This window comes from Cryptomeria japonica, chromosome 2 (genome assembly GCF_030272615.1).
Source record: "Cryptomeria japonica chromosome 2, Sugi_1.0, whole genome shotgun sequence".
Lineage (NCBI taxonomy): Eukaryota > Viridiplantae > Streptophyta > Pinopsida > Cupressales > Cupressaceae > Cryptomeria > Cryptomeria japonica.
This window is the reverse complement of record NC_081406.1, coordinates 184,980,722-184,999,803: the sequence shown is the minus strand read 5'-3', so window position 1 is coordinate 184,999,803 and position 19,082 is coordinate 184,980,722. Positions and strand designations below refer to the sequence as shown.

The window sequence follows — 19,082 nt, the reverse complement described above, 5'->3', positions numbered from 1 at the left end:
GGTTAGAGAATTTCTTGACAGGGAAGAAGTTTTATAGGAGTTAATGTCTAGGTCTATTTTCATCTCCTTCATCAATGGTCTAAGATATTCTTCCTCAATGCCTTTTTGTATCTGGCTCAAGAAAAATGCAAGGATCCTTGGCGACCATTTGACATCCTAGGCACTTACCAAATTCAATAGGTTTAGAGAGATTTTCAAACATGCGGACATTGATCCCCAATCCGATGGATATAGAATCCTTAGTGAGTTCTTCAAATGGAAAATAGCTATCTATTTTCTTGATGCGCAATTTTTCTTTTTGGGCTTCTGTGATAGTCGGATTTTGACATAAGATTTTGCTAAAAGGAATTTGAAAAATGGGTAATTGTGTCCAAGGTTTGGACCAAATTCTACACATAAGGGTTTTCAAGTGAGTTTTGAACTCTCCTTGTTTTTCCACTACATTGCCTTTTCAATGAATCTCAAGGAGTCATTCCGAGAAAGGGGGTGCATATGTGTTGATATTTTGATGATGTTTTGATTTTCATTGATGGACACACACTTACTTGATGTATGAGTTATGCTCAACCGATAGTTGTTACAACTGATATTGTATGTCATTGAATGTGTAGTCTTTAGATTATCAGTATTTTGCAGAAGATGGTTTACCAGTCATAGATTGACTGAAGACCACAAGCAGTATGAAGACCCCAAGCGATATGAGGATCTCAAGTAGAACGAAGGACCCGAGCGGTAGTCAATTTTTTATCAGAACACTTTGATATTCCAGTCTTCATTTTTGACAACCAGTAATTGGTATATTGTATTAATCAATATATATCTATGATGAGTTACCAACCAGTATTATTGCAATGTGTGATGAGTTATCATCCACCGACACTTTGGCGGTGTTTTTGTGTCTTGTTAGCATTGTACCTAGGAACTTGTAGTCTAATCTTATTGGATCGACATAAAATTAGATTCCTTTGTAAGGACATCATGTCTAGGTTTTTTATGTGATATAGAGAAGGAAAGGTTATTATGTGCGATCATTGAAGAGAAGGTTAGGTCTATGTGAAGAGATAGAGTGTGTAGATATCGAAGACTGAATTAATGCTAAAATGTATTAACAAGGAGTTGTCAAGAATCTAATTAAGCATACTATGCTATTATCTAGATCATTCACTTGTTGATTACTCACATATTTGACAAGTCTGAAGCCCTTAACCAGGTAGGCTTAGCAAAGCCTTTGTAAATCCTCTAACAATGTGGTTCACAACTATGGATCTTAAATCCTGTAACAGGTAGTCTTTAAAAAAACTTATCTCCTAACAGAGATCTAGATTCCTAACAGGATCTGTTCTGGTGAAGAACATTGTATAAACTTAACTGGTCTGGTTACTATTATGTAGATAGTTACTTGTGAGTTTCTACCCACCATGGTTTTTCCCATTTGGGTTTCCACGTCAAATATCTTGTGTTATTGTGATTGTTCTTTTGTGGGTGAATGCTTTGTTTGATATTTGGTTTGCTTTTATCTTAACCGGTTTATTAGTGAATTTGCTTCACTGGTTATCTGCTAAACTATTTAAGAGTTTTCTTACACTAATTTTTGGCATACTAATTCACCTCCTCTCTTAGTATTTATCAATTGGTATCAGAGCCAACCTTTCTATAAGTCTAACCACTTGGAAGGAGATATGGGGGAATACAGTGTGAGGGAATTTACTCATCATCTCACTTGGACTAAGAGAGCCTATTATGAACTCAAAGTCAAGTATAAAGCCTCTTTGGTGAAGAGAAGAGAACATGTTGAAAAAATGACAGAACTTACTAAAAATAGCTCTTCTGATGAAGCAGACATGGATGCCCTAGTTGAAGAAGTTGAAAAACTGAATGAATCTAAAGCCAATCTAAGAAGGGAGTTGGAAGGACTGCCTATCAGAATGTGTCAGGAGCTTGAGAACAAAAGGAAAGATGAAGATCTGGTAAAAGATAAAGATCATGAGATCTCGAAGCTAAAGCAAGAAATCAGTACCCTTACCACTCATCTCTAGGAGAGTACAAGGGAAAAAGAAGAAATGCAAGGTGAACTGAACATGGCTATTTCTAAGAATGCAACCTTGATGGAATCCAGTGCTACTATTTCCAAGGAACTTACTAAGTCAAAGGAGATACTTTCCAAATTTAATCAAAGTACTGCTAAGATAGAGCAAAAGCTAGAATCGACAAAGCCAACAAAGGATACCTCTGGTCTTGGTTTCTCTAGGTATGAGGAAGGTGAGACCTTTGCAACAAAAGCTGAAGCATCAAAGAAGAAACTGACATCCAAAGGAAAAGGTAAGAAAAAATTTAAACTTGTTTTCTTTAATTGTCTCAAAGAGGGACATACTGCCAATGTGTGCAGAAGCAAGGCCTACAACAATTTTCCTTATTTTAAAAACAGTGTGCCTAGATCTAATAGATTCAATGGAAATTGTTATGCATGCAACAAGTTTGGGCATATAGCATTTGAGTGCAGGTCAGTTCTTCACAACATTGGGAGATATCTTCCAAGGACTCAAGGAGTTATCCCAAAAATTTCTATGAACCAAAATCCCAACCAGTACAATACCTATGACCATCGATTAGTTGGTTATCAAGCAGAAACTAGTTGGAGAGAAACTTGTTTGATTTGTTGTGGTAGTGGCCACATTGTTGCAACATGCAGAAGGAAGAATGGAAGTATGAATGACGAACCATATGGAGAACACCTGGAATGGTATGCTATCATTGCAACAAACCAGGATACACTGCCATAACTTGCAGACTAAGAAAGAACCTACTGGGTGATTTACCAATCACTCTAGAAAGGGAGATTGATGTTGGAACTATTCAAATGGAAATGAATAAAACTTGGAAAAAGAAATCAGAAAAAGAGTCATAGGATGAAATTGTTTCTGCACCTAGTGTGGAAGTCTCTGAACTGGCAAACTGAGCTTCAAAAAAACTTAGGGGGAATAGATTGGTGAAATATTTTGAACCCTCAATTTATATTGGTAAAAACCTTTATCGATATATGTTACCTGTCAATTGACAAAAGATTTAAAGCAGTAAAAGGAAAAATTAGGGTTTGTACCCTAGTGGTGATGCATTTATTATGGTAGGTGAGAGTTTGTTTAAAAGGGTTTTTCGTCGTCATTTTTACTTATATGTTTTTGGAAGAAGATTTTTCAAGAGAAGAGAAACTAGAGCGATTTGTTTAGCATTTAAAGAAATCTTGTGCAAAATTTTGCAATCATTTTTCAAGCAATCAGTGAAGAACACTAAGCGGTGATCTAGTGACTCAAGTGGTGTATTGTGCGTGATATTGGCAAAACCTAAATTTCAGATTGTGAAGGTATTTTTTGAATTTCATTCTTATCATTTGGTTATGGCTTCTACATCACACTTTAGCTCTAGTGCACTCGTAGATACACCTAAATTTCTTCAGAAGAAAATGAGATATAATGCCCTATCTCAAATTCTCACCGGAGTTATTGTCGAGGGAGATATTTCAGGGTATATAGACTGTAAGTTGGAAGACCTAGGATCCCTAGTAATTCACTCCCATCTAATTTTGTTCTATGGAGATGACAAGAAGATTAAACTAGAGTATAACATTCTTGAAAAGATGAAACTGCACAATGCGGTATACTTTCTAGAAGAATTCTCAAAAGAACATATTCACATTATCCTCAGTAGAGTGCATGGTGACAAGATGTACCTCGAGTGGACCCATGACATCACATCGGAAGTGATTCATGCCACCACCAGATTCTGCAATGTTGGAGAAGTACCAGTTCTACAGAAGGTCACCAAAACTAAAATGACAAAGCTCACCGGTTTTGTGAGTGACCAACGAGCAATGACCATCAACACCATTAAAAATGATATGGTAAAATATGCTTGCATGGTGACTGGTTACAAGATATTTTATGCTAGCAGAATGAATTCTATCCCTACTGGTGCGGTAAATGCTTCTTACAGGATGATTAAGGAAGATACTGAATAGGACCTATGTACCTGTTTACGGAAGCAATTGTTGGAGAATCTGAAATCCATCAAACAAGACAAATCATTGAGATTCAAGTTTGGCCAACTTCTTGTCAGTCTATTCTTCTATTTTCAAGGTTATTTCCCCAGAGTAGGTGATGTTCAATGATCTACTGACCTACTAGTTTCTAGATAGATTAAGGAGAGTCTACAAGCAGTGGGAACTGCATATCTTGAGGTTCTAAATAAGTATTTTGACGAATTCAGACTAAAGATGAACCAGAGAATGAGGATATCTGGTGATTTAGTGAAGAAGTATGAAGATGACATTTGCTTCACAATAAGGACATATCACTACATAATGGAAGCGGTGGAACCTAGAAAGGAAATAGTTGACCCTATGGGGTATGAAGAGGTGAATGACATATTGATTAGGTATGCCCCTACCCTACTTTCCTCACCACTGGATGCAAAGAAGAAAAGAATCGGTACCTACTTGGAGAGGGTCACACCGATTGAGGAACCAAAGCAGAAAAAGAGAAAAGTAGTTCCATTGGTATCAGTACTGGTTACATCTGCCAGTCCAAGAGTGGCCAAGCGGTCACTAGCCAAAAAGAAACCTGAGATTATCCTGGCAAAATTAGTCGAGAAGAAGTAGAATTCAAGGAATCACTCACCGAAATCAGAAGATACTGAACCGGAGATTGAAATAAAGAAGTCAAGGCAATCAAGTGAAAATCCGAAGTCTACCAGTAATGTATCGACAACTTCTGCACCGATAAATATAGATATTACTTCTTATAAACCAATGACACATTGTCAGAGGACAATAGAGAATATTAGGAGGAAAGTGCTTGATGACATAAAGGAATATTTTGATGACTTTACTGATAGTGAGAAAGAGGATGTAGAACAAGAGGTCATTAAATATTTATGTATTAATGATCGATCACCTTCTAAAATTAAATCTATTACTCCAAATTCTTTGTATGATTCTTTGGATAATTAATGGCGCATTGCCATTGAAAGAGAACAAGAGATCAGGGAGAAAAGTTTTGCACAGTACTTTCTCGATGCTTCAAATTCTGAGTTATTTGAAATTGTTGATAAGTACAAAGGCATTTTCTTTATGAGAAGAAGGCGACCCAGGTTAATAGAAGGTAAAACCTTTGAATTAGAAAAAGATACACATATACAGGTTAAAGCTACTGTCAAAATGCACCAAGTATCTAAAGCCACTAGGCAGGTTGATCAAGAACCTAACCTATCCTTAGTCCAACCGGATGATGTATTTGACAGTCAAGGTGAAAGAATGACAAAACAAAATGACCCTATTGATATTTTAGATAATGAGGATGTCACTCCAGATAAAGAAAAAGGTGAGAAAAAGAAACAGGACAAAGAGAAAGTGGAGAAAGAACAAGAAGAAAAAACAAGGCAAGAAGAAGCAAAGCGGAAACAAGAAGAAAAGAGGAAAGAAGAAGACAAGAGAAAAGAAGAAGAAAATAGGAAGGAAGAAGAAAGAAAGAAGGAGGAAGAGAAGAAAAAGCAGGAAGAGGATAAGAAGAAGAAAGAAGTGGAGAAGAAACAAGACGAGGAGAAAAAGAAAGAGTCAGAGAAGAAGAAAGAAGAAGAAAAGAAAAGAGTGGAAGAAGAGAAAGAAACAGAAAATAGAAAACAAGCAGAGATCAAGGCCAAAGAAGGAGGGCAGACTCCTAAGGCAACTGGTGATCAAACCAAGCAGGTTGATTCCACCAATACTATTGATATAACACTTGCATGTCTAACTCAATCAGTAGATGAGTCCGAGCTACTCCAAAGCATTAAACTTGCACAAGAAAGGCTGGAAGAATTGTGGAAGAAGAAAGAACAGGATGTCATACAAATTGTTGCTGACACCCTTACTAGTCTAATTCCTGGTACTAACCTCCCCAGTATTGACTCCTCTCTATCCAAGCTCAAAATTCTTTATGCCGTAGTGGAGGACCAGGTACAATGCTTGGAGGATGTTGCTCAAGCAACTGCAAGAAAGAACCATGAAAAGGCACTCAATATTGCCTTAGTCAAGCAAATGAATGAACTTAGGACACAACTATTGAAGTAGAAGGATGATATTAGTTTTCTATGGGTGAGGGTAAATTACTTTTGAGTAAAATCTACCAACCCCATCTATTTGTGAAGATGTACTCAAATAGAAAGCTCAACTCCAATCGGAGTTATAGGAATACATCTGCAACTTCAAGATGCCCTATGATTTATTCACTATCTATGGACAAACTATTCATCATTTCCAGCATTAGACTGCAAAGATGGACTTAGAAATCAATAACCAAACTCAAGATCTATAAGAGCTTCAACTACTCCTATTGCCAACACTGTAGGTTCTTCAGAGATGTTTTCTCAACTTAAAAGCTATCATGGTAACTCAAGAGATGAGTACCATCGATGAAATGGAAGAACTAGCATTTCAGATGAGGACTGAAAGTGAGATTGCTACCTCGCTAGATGAGTCATGGACATCGGACATGAAGACTTTTGTGCAGACCTTTAAATTTGTTTTTGAGAAATTTCATTCCTTATTGTCATGAACATCTACTCTGTTTTATTTTATAAAAGGGATATTTTGCATAACTTTGTCAATGTTGGCAAAGGGGGAGTAGTGTACATTTAAATTTTGGTGAATGTTACCATTTTATGCACTTACTTGTAATTCTTTTTTGCAAAGGAAGGAGTATATATGCTTAGGGGGAGTAATTTTGATTATGGCATCATTTTTTTTAGTAAGGGAGATTGTTGGTATTTTGATGATGTTTTGATTGTCATTGATGGAAACACACTTACTTGATGTATGAGTTATGCTCAACCAGTAGTTGTTCCAACTGGTATTGTATGTCATTGAATGTGTAGTCTTTAGACTGTCGGTATTTTGTAGAAGATGGTTTACTGGTCACAGATTGATTGAAGACCCCAAGCGGTATGAAGATCCCAAGTGGTACGAGGATCTCAAGCAGAACGAAGGACCCAAGCGGTAGTCAATTTTTGATCAGAACACTTCAATATTCCAGTCTTGATTTTTGACAACCGGTAATTGGTATATTGTATTAATCGATATATATCTGTGATGACTTACCAACCGGTATTATTGTAATGTGTGATGAGTTATCATCCACCAAGACATTGGCAGTGTTTTTGTGTCGTGTTACCAAATGTGTCTAGATGCACTGTACCTAGGAATTCGTAGTCTAATCTTATTGGACTGACATGAAATCAGATTCCTTTCTAAGGACATCATGTCTAGGTTTTGTATGTGATAAAGAGAAGGAAAGGTTATTATGTGTGATCATTGAAGACAAGGTTAGGTCTATGTGAAGAGATAGAGTGTGCAGATATAGAAGACTAAAGTAATGCTAAAATTCATTAACAAGGAGCTATCAAGGATCTAATTAAGCATACTGTGCTATTATCTAGATCATTCACTTGTTGATTACTCACATCTTTGACAAGTCTGAAGCCCTTAACTATGTAGGCTCAACAAAGCCTTTGTAAATCCTCTAACAAGGTGGTTCACAACTGTGGATCTTAAATCCTCTAATGGGTAGTCTTTAATAGGACATATCTGCTAACTGAGATTTAGAATCCTAACAGGATATGTTCTGGTGAAGAATATTGTATGACCTTAACTAGTCTGACCTTAACTGGTTAGGTTACTATTTTGTAGATAGTTACTTTTGATTTTTTGCTCATCGTGGTTTTTCCCATTTGGGTTTCCATGTCAAATATCTTGTGATATGGTGATTGTTCTTTTGTGGGGGAATGCTTTGTTTGCTATTTGGTTTGCATTTATCTTAACCAGTTTATTAGTGAATCTGCTTCATCAGTTATCTGTTAAACTATTTAAGAGTTTGCTTACACTGATTTTTGGCATACTAATTCACCCCCCCGCTCTTAGTATTCATCAATATGATCCTCATATTTTTTTACATCCAACATGTTGTGTTCCCCATTAACACTGGGTGGAGACATATCTGCTATCCTATATTCATGTTGGCCCTCCCCAACATATCTAGCTTGTGAATTGTTATCAATTACTGTGACTGATTCTGTCCTCATTTTCTCAATGTATTTGGTCATTGATTTTGATTGAGGCTTCTAGAATGGTGGGATTTACTTTGCCAGTGTCTTGTATGTTCTAAGGTTCTCATATTTCAACTAGCTATGTATTGATATGGATTGTAATCATATAGCTCTATGGTGGCACATTAGGTAGTTTGTAGATGGAATTTATTTTTTATCTCCATATGTACAAACTTAATTTGATGATCTGGGATATCGTCATTTTTCTCTAGTTCTTTACTTCTCACCCCTATTATATTAGTTACTCTTTTTAATATTAATATAATATTATGAGCTCTGTCCCTTTATCCCCCCCCCAAAAGTCTATAAATTATAAAATTATATATATTTAAATTAAAATAAGTTTATTTAGAGTTTTATATTTTGTGCAAATAAATTTTATTTGCCATTTATATCAACTTACCTAGAATATTTATAGATGATAGTGAGAATTGCACATACTAATGTGTTTATTTGTTGTACCAAACAGGATGCCAAACTTTGGCGAATGACTATGTGAGGTTAGAACTCCTCACATAAGGCCCTAATATTCAAAAGGTTAGTATAAAACATGTAATTTTGATAAAGTATTGAAGAAATCTTCTTTTTCCTAACCCCAAAATTGATGTTCCGAGTGTCTAAGGTTGGGCATATGCCATTTATATGTATGGTAAATCAAACAGGACAAACCAATTTTTTAATTTCTAAATAATAAGACCTTCCAAGGAAAATTACATTTTTATAGTTGATATTTATTTTTACAATTTATAGGCAAATAATAAAGTGTGTTTAATTTACAGTGTCATTTGTGACTTTTTTTATTATAATAAATTATTTAGATGATGTATTGAAAATTATAATTATTATTTTTATATAAATAATTTTTCATATAATAAATATGTTGATTTTTTATATATTTTTTATTTTATGAATAAATATTAATTTTTAAGAATCGTAGAAATTATATTTTTTATGGTTGTTTATAATTATAATTTATAGGGAAGGATCAAATATTGTTGAATAGATAATGTAATTTGTGATTTTGTTTTGTTTTTCTTAAATTTTTTTTAACAAATTAACTTAATGATGTATGTTTTTGATTAAAAAAGCAGTGAGAACAAGGGCACTGACCCTTTACATAGAAGAACTATTAATGAGATCATAGTGCAAAAACAACACTATAACAACATTACCAACAACTAACAACAAAAAGAGACCAAGTCTTAGAAAATAAAAAACAGCAACGGAAAACACACAAAAAAACTACAGGGGCACCTTTTGCACCCCAATGGCATCAATGGCACTATTCCATTCATTAGATAGGAACTTATACAAGTCCTTAGCATCCTTCTTATCCTCCTCCGTGTCCATAGTATGTTCGCTCAGCAGAGAGAGGGTGAGAATCGAGCTATGTAGAACTTGGAAATGAAATTTGTTAAGGTCCGCAATTTGGGCATCCCAGACCTCCATCTTTCTCTTGAGCCAATTGAAATCATCCATGATAGCATGCAATTCAAGCATAGGTCCAAGGTTATCAATCCTCTTCATGATGTCCAACACGTTTGTGCATATCTTTTTCATTTGCTCTAGAGTAGGGACACCCTGGGCGTTCATAGTATCCATGTCATCCATAGTCTTATCCATCACCTTGGCCACATCTTCAGCAAGGGAATAGTCAATATCATTTCCCAATCCCATCAAGGGAAGAGAGTTCATCACCTTTTTCACCATCTTTAAATTCGAGTCCAAGTTACCAGAGTCCAGGGCTTTGGTATCAGAATTTTCCTCACCCATGACACCCACAGTGCCCATGTTCATAGGGGCCCTATCCTTAACATCAACAGAGTCCTAGGCTTTCATCTTAGAATTTCCCATGCTAGCAACACCCACAATGTTCAAAACCATGGGGTTCCCAGTCATATCCACATCCACAACATCCTCACCAGGGGCCCCCATAGTGGTATTAGGGTACTCCTCTGAGTAAATATTTTTAATCACAAGGGTCTTCTTTTTGTGCAAGATTTTGGAAGACAATCTAGAGGATCTCCTTTTAATCTCAAAATAAGGGGAAGGGTTGTCATTCTCGGCATCTTCAGAGGATGAATTGTCATAAAAGACAATATGTTTGCATTTAACAGGGTTTTTTCCTTTTCCCTTGGACATGGAGTAGGAAACACTGGAAGAGGTGGATAGAGTCAAACTGGGGGAGACCACAAATAAAGAGACAACAGAGGCATAAGCAGGCAGAGACATGGAGAAGTTGGTTGTAGAAAAGCCTTTGTGAGGATACTGGAAAAATCTAGGGAAGGCCATAGACAGGGCGGCAAGCTGCTGAGGAGTAGGCATGGGGGCTGAGAGAGCGAGAGGTTCCAAGGGGGTGGGGGGCAAAAGGGCCTCATAAAATTTGTACAACCTAAAACTGAGGCCCTCGTGAAGGAGGTAGGGTAACTTATCCCCATGCTTGGGGTCCATGGTATCTTTAACAAAATTTTCAATGGAATGCAGTAAATAAAAGGGCAAATAGAGAAAATCATTATTACAGACTAATGATGTATTTTTTTGATAAAAAAATAGCCAAAACTCGGGGACTGACCTAAAGTACAAAGCAAGTCTCAAAGAGAGCATTATCAACACATTAACAGAAACCAACCGATAGAGTATCATCCAATCCCTATCTTAACTATCAAAAACATATTCCACCTACTATTATAGAAAATCACAAGATTGATGGCAATCATGTCCATGTAAAATCTGAAAAATGCAGATATCAACAAAGAAACCAACACTAAACCAACTAACCCTTGTAAGCATATATTTTTTACAACAGTACTTGGAAATAAAAAGAGTCTTAAAAAGCCACAGAGGGCTAATGAGGAAATTAAACAAAACTAGGATCCAACAAATCCAGTAATGAAACTATTAGCAAAATTGGAATAGGGCGCCCATTAATCATTTTTTCCAGTCTCCATGTGCTTGGAAAGAATCAATCTAGTCCAATCATCCACAAGGAACTCAAACAAGTCCTTCATGGTGTCACCACCCAAACCTCCCTGGTTCTCTTTTTCCTGGTGCAGAAGACACATAGTAGTGGCTGAGGAATGCATGACCTTCAGGGAAAATTTCAAAATTCTGTTGAAATTCTTGTTGAGAGTATCTAGCTTCTTTTTAAAATTGTTCAGATCGTCAGAAATGGCTTTATAGCCCACACATTGGGTAGCCTCTGCCTTTTCACCTCCATCAACAACAGTCTGAATGCTCTAAATCTTCCTCCCATCTTCCTCACAGATCTGTTTACCTTTAGCATGGGACGGGGGAAGTAGCAGATAAAGGGGAGGTGTTCTTACTATTTTCCTACAAAGTCCTACAGTCAGGGGCATTGGTGTCCAGCTTAGAAGACTCTAAAACATTCATGGCCTCCATGTCATCCTCGGTCTTATCACTGTCCTCCTTCTTTGGGTCTTTCATATTATCTTTGACGTAGTTTTTTCTAACTATAAGTTGTTTCATGCAGGGTTTTGCAATGATTCTATGGGACCTATGAGGGGTATCACCATCCTTTGTGTCAGACTCAACTAAATGGACTTTGGGATCACTTTTGGGTTTTTTGGAGGTGACTTTAGTAATAGAAGGGTTACATTTTTTTCTCCAATTTTAGGAGGGGAAATGAAGGGGGTGTGGCAAGGGGATTGATAGGGGTGTGGCAAGTTAGACAGAGATAGGTCTGTTTGGATAGAGGGACCGATGGAAATTGTAAAGGCAAAAAATTATACCATGGTGAAGGATAGTGAAGTTGCTATCCTGACTCATACAATGCCTAATATCATTTACAGTGGACTCTAAAGCATGCAATAAAAAGAAGGGAAAGGAAATAATATCATGGTTATAGAAATGGTTAAGGAACAGGAAGTGGTAGTAATAAAAAACCCCATATCTACCTTTAAGGGTAAAATAATTCATGACAATTTTACATACTTGGTCCCATGGATAAGGAAGACAATATCTGTTAAAGCCCCCTCGCAGCTTGATAGGCTCGTCACCCTTTTTGAAAAATCTATTCATGTTGGTTTTGTCAGTGAACCTACTAGTCTTCTTCCATTTCCTTCCCTTGGTAGACAAACCCATAGCTTGGGCTATGAAATCTTCACTAATTTCATAAGAGATATCAACCATTATGACTCTCCGCACACAAGGGTCATTATGGATGCACTCATCAATAATGTCTAGCTCAACCTGGACTAAATCTCCCCCATTTCTGTTTCTTCCAGAGTGATGTTGATAAGGAGCGATGAGTAGATTATGGACTTCCAGAGAGAGAAACCAGTGCGAAGAGAAAGAATGGTTAACAAAATTTTAGACAAATTGTGATAAAAGCAGAAATAATTAATAGCTGTGGTGCTTCCCAAGGAAAGTACCCACTAGCTCCGATAAGCATGTGAAAGGACACCTCTTATCACCTCCGTCATCTTGCATAAAGCTTCATCTTGGAAAATTATTGAATTCCAGTTTAAGCAATAATTGTTGTACTTGATAGGCCCTGTCATATTAATGATTAAAGTATGGAGCTGCAAATCATTGATATCACTTGTATAGGTGGGAAAGCATGTCATCGTTAGGTCAATGTGGTGCAGAATATGGGAATCACCCTTGGCCACCATGGCAAAATCTGACCAATTCAAATTTGAATTTCCCACCTTCATCATGGTCCCCCAAATAAACCAGTATATTCACTCGTAAAATAAACCATAGCAAGTCATTGGTCAGTAAGATGGTTTTCATCTCTCCCTATGAAGGATTTCTATCTATCAGAAAGAGAGGCCAAGTGTCTCTAGCACCTCATACCCTTCATCTCAATGCCCACCGCAGCAAGGGAGTCTGCCACCATATTGCCCTCTCTATAAATATGTTGACTATGAAATTCATCCAGCCAAATAATCATAGACCACATGTCCTAGAGAATGTTGTGAATCATCTAGCTAATCTCGTAAACCCCTTTGGTCACTTCAATGATTAGCTTAGAATCTTCTACAATGATCAATATTTTAGAGTCAATAGTGAGAGCCAATTTAAGATGCCAGAAGATCACTAAGGCTTCAACCATGTTACATGAGACTGAACCAAAATTGCGAGCATTGGCCAAAACCAAGTTACCCAAATTGTCTCTTATAATTCCACCTCCCTCCGTAACCCCATTGCAAGCAGTGCCATCAAAGTTAAGTTTAAAGCATGAGGGGGAAGAGTCTGACCATCTAGTGTTGAATCTCTCCAACCTTTTAGAATTGTCATAGTGGAGGAAGTTGTCAGGCAATTTCCATTTCCTAACCCAATTGCAATCCATCTCCAAAGGGGCAAATAGTGGGCTTTTCCATTTGTAGACTAGAGCATTCTCCCTAAGAAGCTTCTTCACTATATCAACCACAGTGTCCACAGTGTTGTTGGTCTCATGGAATATCTAATCATTCTTTTCTTTCCTGATGTTCCAACAGATATGAGCAGGGATAAGTTTCCAAATCTGTCTGAATGGGGGGTGAGATGAAGGGAAATCCCAGTTGATGACAAACTACTGCAGGTCTTCTAAGAAGGTCTAGGTGATGTTAATTTTCTGTAAGACTTTGTACTAGACCATGGAGGTGAAAGGACAATGAATAAAGAGATGATTGATACTTTCCTTAGCACGATTACATAACACACACCAATGGGCCATGGGAAAGCCTCTCCTCTTAAGGTTATCAATGGTTAGGACCTTCCCATGTAGAGCTGTCCACCAGAAAAAAATAATTTTTGGAATGCTGTGAATTCCAAACTTTCCTCCAGCTATAGCAATCATTGTTAAGAGTGATGAGAAGATTGTAGGCCGACTTAACATTAAAGGACCCGAAGGAATTCTCTGCCTAGAAAAACTTATCAGCATGGGGGAATAGGGGAATCTTGACCTCCTTAAGAATCAATTGAAGATCCCCCATCAAATGACTCAAATGAGTTTTATCCCCCATGCCATCAACAAGCCTCTTCTAGCGACAAATTGGGGATATGTAATTCACCATGAGAGGACCAAGGGAGTCCTTGAGACTCCCCATGAGGCAGCTGAAGCGAGAGTAGGCCAAGGTTTACCACCAATCCAGTTATCCTCCTAGAATATAATCTTCTCACCATTTCCCACTTGCCATTTTAAGCCTTCCTTAAGTAGTTTTTGGCTTTTGACAATGTTGTTCCATATTTTAGAGCCTGAAGGGAGGTCATGAGAGGATAAAAGGGAAGAAAAGGGGGTGTGGTTGAAGTACTTAGCTTGCATAATCTTACACCAATCAACACTACCCATAGCAATATTCCTACCAATTTTAGTCAGCAAGGCCTTATTCAAGTCCAAAATTTTTCTAATATCTAGGCCTCCCATACACTTGGGTTTGCAAACCACCTCCCAGTTGGCAAGACTGAGTCTGGATTTTCCTCCATACTTGTACATAGAAAGCTTCTTTGTATTTTTTCAAGTTTCTCAGCCATAGCAATAGAGATCTTAAATAAAGATAGAAAATAGACAGGGACACCTTGAAAAGAAGCCAACATAAGTTGGAGTTTGCTAGCACTACTCAGAGTTTTGCATATCCATCCAACAATTTTCATCTGCATTCTTTCTAGAATAGAAACCCAGAACTGGGAAGTGACCTCCTTGATCATGAGGGGAAAACCCAGGTAGGTATCAAGGAGGTTAGCAAAACAACATCCAATAATTTGGATTAACTTACTTTGGAGATTCCTATCTGTGTTAAAAAAATGAATTTTGCTCTTATTATAGATAATAAGTTGTCGTGAGGCCTTATAATAATCCTCCAATAGGTGTTGTCATTCTGTAGCTTCCACAATCGAAGAATGACCAAATAGGAAAGTATTATCAACAAATTGTTGCATAACCACTGAGGGGAGGGTAGAATCCGCTTTCACACTCGAGATATTTCTATTCCTGATCAAGTAGGAGAAGTTTCTGCTCAGAACTTCTGCCACCATAATAAGTAAGTAAGGTGATAGGGGGTCTCCCTGCCTCAGGCCCTTCCCAGCCTTGAAAAAACCCCAAAGAGAGCCATTGACCATCACCGAGTAGTGAACACTTTCCAGAACCACCTTGATAACTTTGAGGAATCTTTAACGAAATCCAAACTTGGATAGGACAACATATAGGAAATTCTAGTTAACTTTATCATAAGCCTTAGAGATGTCAAGTTTAAAAGCTATACTTGGGTTGCGAATACTCTCTATGGAATGAATGACTTCATGAGTAGTGATGACCGCATTGAGGATCTGCCTACCCAGAACAAAACCCCTCTTCAAGGGGATAATACATCTATCAAGAAGAGGTTTGATTCAGTTAACAACAACTTTAGAAAAGATCTTGTAAACTGAATTGCATAGACAGATAGGACGGAAATCAATTATAAGTTTAGGATCAGGAATGTTAGGAACAACACAATAAAAGTATTATTCAATTTCTTCAGAAGGTTCCCTGTACGAATGAAATCCCTGGTGGCTTTGATCAAATCATACTTCACAATCTCCCAAAACACCTGAAAGAAGGTCGAGGGGAAGCCATCGGGGCCTAGGGCCTTATAGGTAGCCATAGAAAAACTGCCTCTTTAACTTCTTCTTCGGTAACTTCACACATTAGCAGCTCATTGTCATCATCATTTAGAATTGGAGGGATAAGATTGAGCAACTTATCACATAATTCAGTAGGTTCTCTCACCATGTCGGTAGTGTAAGCATTAGTGTCATTAATTATGTATGTTACAATCATTATGTGGCATAATTTATTTCTTAAAGTAAATTTTTATTTTTTATGGATTATGGATGGAGAGTCTTATTTTATGGTTTATTATGATTATAATTTTTAAAGAAGGAACTTTTTTTAGCACATAACATGCCTTGTGGCTTTGTTTTTTTAATTTTTCTTTTCTTATTTGACAAAAAATATTCTAATGACATATATTATTGATAGTTATAATCATCATTTTGGTATTCTTTATTTAATAAGATAAAATAATATAAAATATATTATTAGTAGCAATAAATTATAGTACATCTAACTTAAATCTTTAATTATTATAACTATTTAAAATATAATTTTATGGATTTTAAATATTATTATTGAATTTTAAGGTGTTAATAAGATTATTTTTGACACATGCTTTTCATATTATAAGAATTTTAGTTTTGTTTTTATCAATTTTTAATAGAATTTTAGTTTTGTTTTTAATATTTTTAATTTTTAATTTTTAATTTTTTTTTGTTTCTATTATAATAACTTATTTATAAGTTTTATTAAAAATAATTGATTTTGATAAATAGGCACTTAAAATTTATCAAATCCTTATTAACAAATTGCATTAAAATTTTATTTACAAATTTATAGGTTTATTAGTGAAATTATATTTAATTTAACCATTTAAAATGATAGTACACCTTTTTACTCTAATTAACAACTTCCACTACTCTAAAAACTCTAAAAAAATATTTACATCCTTTTCAAAATGGTTCTATAACATCACAAGCTTTGCCAATGAGACACTCAAAATTGCAAAGAAAATAAGAAAATAAGAAAATATTGCAAAGAAATTATCTTATTTTAAGTGATTAAAATGTACTTAATCTATATTTTAAAATTGACATAACCAAAATTTATTCATCAAATTTAATAGAAATTTCAAAAAATAATTTAGGGTTTTATATAAAATCTAGAAGCATCTAAATTATAATATGCAAACACCAATCTTAGATTCAAACTTTTTCAACTAAGAGCCACAAACTAAAAGGTATCTAGTCCATTAAACCATCCTAATTTATTTATTTGGATTACACCTTGGACAACTCTTTCCTTCCGCCGAACTCATTTTCCTCTTTCCCAAAATCCATTGACTTATGTTCTCTTAACTCATTTAATATTATTTAGTTAAACGGTGGAGAACTCTATCACCGTGGAGAACTCTATCTTTTCACAGTACTCATTTTCCTCTATCCCAAAATCTATTGACATACCTCATAACTCATTTAATATTATTTGATTAAACGGTGGAGAACTTTTCACTTCGACCAACTTATTTTCCTTTTTCCCAAAATCCATTGCCTCTACTCTTTCTTTTTCTTTACTCAATCAACTTTGAGATTCAATTATTAGTTTGTCTCCCACTCCCTCATATTACACGGTAGAAAATACTTCCAAACGGCCAAACTCATTTTCCTCTTCCCAAAATCCATTGATTCTATTCCTCCTTTTTCTTTACCCAATCAACTTGAGACTCTTGTATTAATTTGTCCCCAATACCTTCATACTAAACGGTGGAAATCACTTCCCTTCCACCGACCTTATTTTCCTCTTTCCCAAAATCCATTGATTCTCCTCCTCCTTTTCCAGTATCCAATCAACTTTGGCACCCCTGCATTAGGTTGTCTCTCGTAATCTGCTTATTTATACCACCCTTATCCTTTGACTACCTACCATCGGCTTTGAGTTACCTGATATATTCTGCTGGGTAAGCTCTCAAGCTCTCTAGGTTGAAGTAACTTCAGTTTCTGAAGATATTTCGAGTTTAGGGCCTGCGAAACATAATGGATCGCGGATCTGCTGCAGGTAAACCAACTGGGTCGATCTGATTTTATAGAACGAGTTGGTTTGTTCACATTTAATTTAATAGTCGAGTTTTTTCAATTCGGTGCGATGTTGTTTATTGCCATAGAATAACCTATTATTTTATTTTCTTCAGATTCCAGGCTCACCAGATCTACCAGTGTTATTGAGAGCACAAGCATGGGGAGTGTTTCCAGCAGATGGAGGCCAACAGCATGCCAAAAAAGAATACTGGAGTCCTTTTTTGCGAATGGAACTAGAAAGCCTTCTGTGGAGCAAGTAAACCGCATTACTGCAGAGCTGCAGCTCCACGGACCAGTTGAAGGCAAAAACGTCTTCTTCTGGTTTCAGAATGCCGCTGCCAGAGATAAACGGAAGAGAGAAAGACCAGAAACATCATGTGAGTAGGGGGATAGATTCCTAATGACATTAGATTTTTACAATTTATTGTTCAGATGTTTTGCCGTTTCTGGGTAATCTTTCATATCACATTCAATAATTTATCATTAGATTTCTTTTCTTATGATTTTTTCATTCAAACAATCTAATCTAGAAACAGTAAAACATAAGAATAAATTCTTACAGACTTATTGTTTACATTGTTTTTAGGGTTAAGTAACCTAAAAGTTGTATATTTCAGCCCCAAAGTGGCCTGCAGTACTTAAGCCGCGCAACTGGACTTCTTTATTCCGTTCGAAGAAGTCCTCTGACAAGAAGAGCTATGTCCAGGTATGAAACCGCCTTTATACATTATGCCTTATCTTTCGAATTATATGTTGTATAAATAGGGTTACGGCATCTTTTTGAACAATATATATATTAATATGCAGATGGAGGAAGAGGAAGAGGAAGAAGAAGAGGAAGTTGATAGCGGACCTCGCAGGAATTCCTCAGTAGATCCGTCTGATATAAGGACATTGGAATTGTTTCCTTTGCATCCTGATTTGTGAGGGCGCAGGCGTTCCTGGTTTTGCTTTTGTGTAGTCTAGGGTTTAATAAACAGAATGCCGAATGAAGATATTTGGAATATGAAAATATAGTAGCGCATGTTCTATATTGCTGCGATGCTACAGAAGGAGTTACGTTTTGTGATCATGTAGCACTTGCAGAGATTTTTATATGTTGAAATTTTTCTCAAGAGTATCTTTTTCAGAATGAAATGCTAAGATTCACCTTCTCAAATGGTTATGGGATGATGGAATGTTTTCATGTTTCAATTACGGTTTATTAAATTTCAGTAATTAAAATCTTATTAAAAAAATCAATTAAATGGATTTATAGCTGTTTGTTGGTATATCAGAAAAAAGTTAGTAATTAGATTAATTTTATGACTTTATTGATATGGATAGTACATGATAATTGAGCA

At 36.1% G+C, this 19,082-nt stretch overlaps 1 protein-coding gene across 1 annotated transcript; it reads left to right on the top strand.

The window, feature by feature from the left end:
* Positions 1 to 17,612: 17,612 nt before the first annotated feature.
* Positions 17,613 to 18,845, top strand: LOC131054174 (WUSCHEL-related homeobox 4-like). The gene is made up of 4 exons (XM_057988640.2): positions 17,613 to 17,719; positions 17,853 to 18,116; positions 18,357 to 18,445; positions 18,547 to 18,845. The coding sequence occupies exons 1-4, from the start codon at positions 17,698 to 17,700 to the stop codon at positions 18,664 to 18,666; spliced, it is 495 nt and encodes a 164-aa protein (XP_057844623.2). The 5' UTR covers positions 17,613 to 17,697; the 3' UTR covers positions 18,667 to 18,845.
* Positions 18,846 to 19,082: the final 237 nt, after the last annotated feature.